Source organism: Papaver somniferum, unplaced genomic scaffold (assembly GCF_003573695.1).
Source record: "Papaver somniferum cultivar HN1 unplaced genomic scaffold, ASM357369v1 unplaced-scaffold_80, whole genome shotgun sequence".
NCBI classification, from domain to species: Eukaryota; Viridiplantae; Streptophyta; class Magnoliopsida; order Ranunculales; family Papaveraceae; genus Papaver; species Papaver somniferum.
The window spans coordinates 961,246-966,124 of record NW_020650971.1 but is presented as its reverse complement, the minus strand read 5'-3'; the positions used below and the strand labels follow the sequence as shown (position 1 = coordinate 966,124).

The 4,879-nt window shown below is 36.9% G+C and overlaps 1 protein-coding gene across 1 annotated transcript; it reads left to right on the top strand.

The window, feature by feature from the left end:
• The first annotated feature begins 872 nt into the window (after positions 1-872).
• LOC113344961 (ethylene-responsive transcription factor 4-like) lies at positions 873-2,880 on the top strand. The gene has a single exon (XM_026588831.1). The coding sequence runs from the start codon at positions 988-990 to the stop codon at positions 1,843-1,845; it is 858 nt and encodes a 285-aa protein (XP_026444616.1). The 5' UTR covers positions 873-987; the 3' UTR covers positions 1,846-2,880.
• The last annotated feature ends 1,999 nt before the right edge of the window (positions 2,881-4,879 follow it).

Here is a 4,879-nt window from a genome sequence, read left to right as displayed (position 1 = left end):
AACAAAAATCCAACCACAAAATCATTCTAAGATCTCTTACCCAGTTACTCGCTCCGTTTCTAAAAAATAGGATTGTTTTCTTATTTACGTGTGTCAAAAAAATAGGCTTGTTTTCATATGTGGAAAATCAAATATTATGATTTTACTAGTATACTCATAGAGGGATCACTTCTCTCTTTCTTTTCTCTCTCCCTTTTCTCTCTTGATATTAAAGGGGGCCATTTCTATTTCCCATTTTTCTTATATTAAATGAGTGGGGACCAAAGATAGATTAGGAAAAAACATGAAAAAATAACTATAATGATTGATTTTCTAAATTTTTGTGAAAACCAAACAAGCTTATTAGTGCCAAACTAAAATGAATATGTAGGTACGTATGTCGTTCTGAACTAGTGTCCAAACAACGAACCGTTTGACCGAATCCAATCTATCCGAATACCTATATTTTCCGTACGTATGTCGTCCCGAACTACTACCCATATCCCGAATTGTTAACTAGGATCTCTTATTGCCTCCATCCTACGGCAACCAAACTACAACCACACACATGTAAGCACCTAATTAGTTCGACGGCTTATCTTTTATCTTTTGTCTGAACCCTGTTTTGAATGGACCCATCGATCCAATTCCCCCGCCGTATACCCATATCTTTTCCGACATCACTGTTCCAAGAACATCACCACCAAACACGCAAGCTCCATAATAAATATCAGCAGGACAACCGTTTTATTTTAAAAAACCAGGTGGAGACCATAGAAACCAACACGTATACATAAACAACGACAAGAATAATAACCACGCTGGGGGCGCGGGCGGCGGCCAAGGACACAAGAAACGGCACATACAGTCAAACCTCTCGCTGACCGTGCGCCGAATATTTATTTCTTTGTCTAACTCCTCACTCTATAAAACCAAACCAAAAATCTCTGTACATTTCATCATCATCGTCATCTATCAGAAACACATCCAAATAATCTCTAAAAAAAAATGGCACCAAGATCAGAGAAAAACGATACAATTAGCAAAACCACAGAGATTGTTAAGGAAATACATTACCGAGGAGTAAGGAAGAGGCCGTGGGGGAGATATGCAGCAGAAATTAGAGATCCTGGTAAGAAGAGTAGAGTTTGGTTAGGTACTTTTGATACAGCTGAAGAAGCTGCTAAAGCTTATGATACTGCTGCTAGAGAATTTCGTGGATCTAAAGCTAAAACTAATTTTCCTCCTCCTAATCTTTTGCTTTCTGATCATGTTGTTGATAATAATCAGAATCAAAATCCTAATTGTAGTAACGAGCAGCAGCAGAGTAGTCCGTGTAGTACTGTTGAATCTTCATCAAGTCCTGAGGATCATCATCATCATCGTCCATATTTGAGCAGTAGGCAGGATCTTGATTTGATTCATCGTGTTGGTGTTTCTGCTGGTTTTAATGGATTTGTTGATAATTCCGGTGGTTTTATGAGATTTCCATTTCATAACCATCAGGTGCAATATCCTCTTCAACAAAAACAAATATTTCAAACTCCTCCTTCAGCAGCATTAGGATTAGGAGTTTACCCTAACATTCATGGATATTTTTTAGATTCGATTATGAGATCAAAGATGGTCATGATTGATCATCAACAAAATCATTACAGAGATCAGAGTATGACCAGATTCGTCAAAACTCCATTGTCAACAACAGATTTTTTCAAGGGATCATCAGAAGCACAACAAACGCAAACACAAGAATCACAGAGCGATTCTGATTCATCAACTGTTGTTGATTTCAAAAGCAACCAACCCAATAGAGAACTCCTTGATCTTGATCTTAACAAGCCACCTCCAACTGAACTCGTATTTTAATTAGTTAATTCTCTTCTCATTTCATATCTTGTTGAATCAGAAAAAGTGAGATAATTAAAATTAAAATTTAGAAAGGTATGATCAGTATTCTGATTTTTATGGTCGAAGTTCTTTTTGTACAAGAAAAAGACTGTGTAAATATATTCAATCCAATCAGAAATCATTTCATTTCATTTTTGCCTATTCTGTTTTGTTAAAGCAAATCAATCAGAAACAATTTCTCGCTAAAATGTTTGAATTTGACAAGATTCTGAAGAAGACAATTAATCTGGGTTCTAATTAAATTTGTGAATTGGAGCTGAATTTGGTCCAGGAGGATATCAGATGATATCGAATCACGAGGAACAGAGAGATATTCGTTATGATTTCTTTGTGGCAGGCAGAGAGCGTGTAGGCCTGCAAGTAACCCGCGTGTTGTCACCATCATGTTTGAACATACACGTGTATTCTCTGAGGAGGAGCGGCAGACCGCAGACAGACAAGGAAGCCGCTCAATGAAGAGAGAGAGAGGAGAGAAGATCAAATAGATTCTCTCTGCTTGACGTAATGGTAGTGGGATAGAGACACAGTGGGACCGACATACTCACGTGTATCATCAACCCAAGAAGTGGACTTCAAAACGTGGCGGCCGCGTTTGATGGGTCCATGTGCAAGACATCAATTTACGGTGTACATTTCTTTGTTCTTTTGTTTGTAGAACACGTTGGTGATGATGGGGTGGTGTGTTGGGAAAAGTTCATTTTGCGGTTTCTTTTCGAGATTATGGTGCTGAGGGGAATAAAAATAACAAAAAAATCTCGATGAACCCGTGAAAAATGTTGGAGAAAAATGGGGTTTGGATTAAAATGTATTTGGTTTTGGTGTGGTTTGATCTTAGAGTAAGGGTTATGGGTAGTGTTATTTTCTCCAATGAAGGAGTGCACTACTAGTTTGATCAGATTAGAGGCTGCTATGAGTAAATTTTATCCCACTTTTCTTTCGAATTTGTTCATACACTCATTCATTTGAACGAGTGGTTGAGAGTGTCATACTAAACGGAGGACTATCTCCTGTCAAGGAAAAGAACAAAATAATGGAGTCCGTCTCACGTTTATAAAAAATTTTATGTCTTGACAGGGACTGTCCCCTGTTTTTCTTTTTTTCTTTACGGGGGATATTGTTCCCTGTTTCTTTTCTTTACGATGGACTGTCCCCCGTTTTATAGGTTTTTAAAATACAAACGGGAGACTGTCCCCACTCTCCCGTTTGGTTCCAAAAAACTTTTTTAATGGGAGACTGTCTTCCGTATAGTGCTCTTTTTTTTTCCCACAATGGCTTCACTCATTCATTTGAGCGAGGTGTCCTTCATATCAAAGAGATAGTCTCCAAATTGAGATTACCTATATGGATGCTCACTCATTTCTTTGATTGAATGAATCTCTCTTTAGTCCCGCATTGGGTATGTTATAGAAGGAGTTCCACTAAATAATCATATTTTTATGGATATATTAATAAACGAGGGTGGAGGGGTACCATGCACCAAGTCCTTTGTCTACTCGAAATCGTTTTACAAAAGATATAACAAGTAAGCACATCTATTTTTGTTATTTTAATTTTACTTTTTCATGTTCTTATTGTTTTGTGCGGCTTGTTTAATTCCATTCCAGTTGTCAAGTTCAAGAGTGGGTAATTTGCGTCGTGCTAACATAAGCTATATCAGGCAGTCTTATCCTGAACACATCTTCGCTGTAAGGGGCTTAGCATTTTTTGAATATATCCGCGAACTAATGTGTTAAGAACAACTTGTTGAATCTGTGATTTTGCCCTCATCAAATCATTTCGGTAACGTTATTTTGATTCAGTTCATTACATATTAATTTTGATACAACTAACGTGCTATTAATTGTTGCAAGATTCCAACAAAAAACACCACAACTAAACTATCTCCTCACATGTCCTAAAATTGTGGAGCCTAAAAATGACCTATGCTCTTCTCCATGGGGAGGGGCCACCCTACCGGTCTCTAAATGGTTTTAAAGTAGTTTCATTCCCGTGGTTCGTATAAAACTCAGCAATGCTAAATCACTACACCAAATATGGGGTTTAGCAATTCAGATTTGCAACAGCTTAGTAGCTGTCGTGAATTTTCAGTTGCAAAAAATTCGCAACATTTATGAACAATTACGAAACTCGCAACTGTTTAGCCTTGTTGAGATTCGCAACAAAATTCAGTTATAGCGTGCGACTCGTGTGTGTGTTGCCCACACTTTCAAGTTGACTCGGTTTCAGCCCATTAAGATACTCGGAGTCGCTTCGAAACTGACTCGTTCTTCATTACTCCCTCTGTCCCTAATTAGATGAGCTAATTGTAGTTTACACAATTCGTAAGGCAAGGAGGAAAGAAGAGTATGTTTAAATATTTTTTACAATTATGCCCTTATGAAAATAACTAGTAAAATTTAGAAATAATTTATCTCTTAAATTATACCACAGTTTTTCGTAAACTTTATACCGTTGAAAAATATTTTAAAACACCTACTCAACTAATATAAACATGACTATCAAATTATACATATTTCTTATAGTAACAATAATAAATTAAAAGGGTAGTTTATAAATATTTCTTGGTTAGTAAGATAGCTCATCTATTTATGGGACAAAATTTAAAACCAACAAGCTCATTTAATTTGGGACGGAGGGAGTATTATCGAGAACACCCCTTTTCTCTCATCTTCTCTTCTCTACCTCTCATTCTGTTTTCCCTTCCTCTCTAGTTCTCGTCTCTAAATCTCTGCTCCTCTCTTGTTCTCTTCCACCTTAATACTACCAGCAATATCGTTATCATCAACGTCATAAACGCCCAAATCCTTTCCCATTTTTCTCTCGAAACCCTAAAAAATTTTTATGTTTGAAGAGCCCCCAAACCCAAAACCTAATGGTCGTCGTTGAAGAAGAAGATAGAAAACATCTTGGAACTAGGGTTAACACAAAGGGGTTTGTCTGTTTATTTGATATATGTTGATTGTGTAAATGAAATTTCAATAAATAGGTCAGG

What these genes read in the sequence shown, in the direction of transcription:
- LOC113344961 (XM_026588831.1), top strand. Translation starts at nt 988, where the DNA reads ATGGCACCAAGATCAGAGAAAAACGATACAATTAGCAAAACCACAGAG.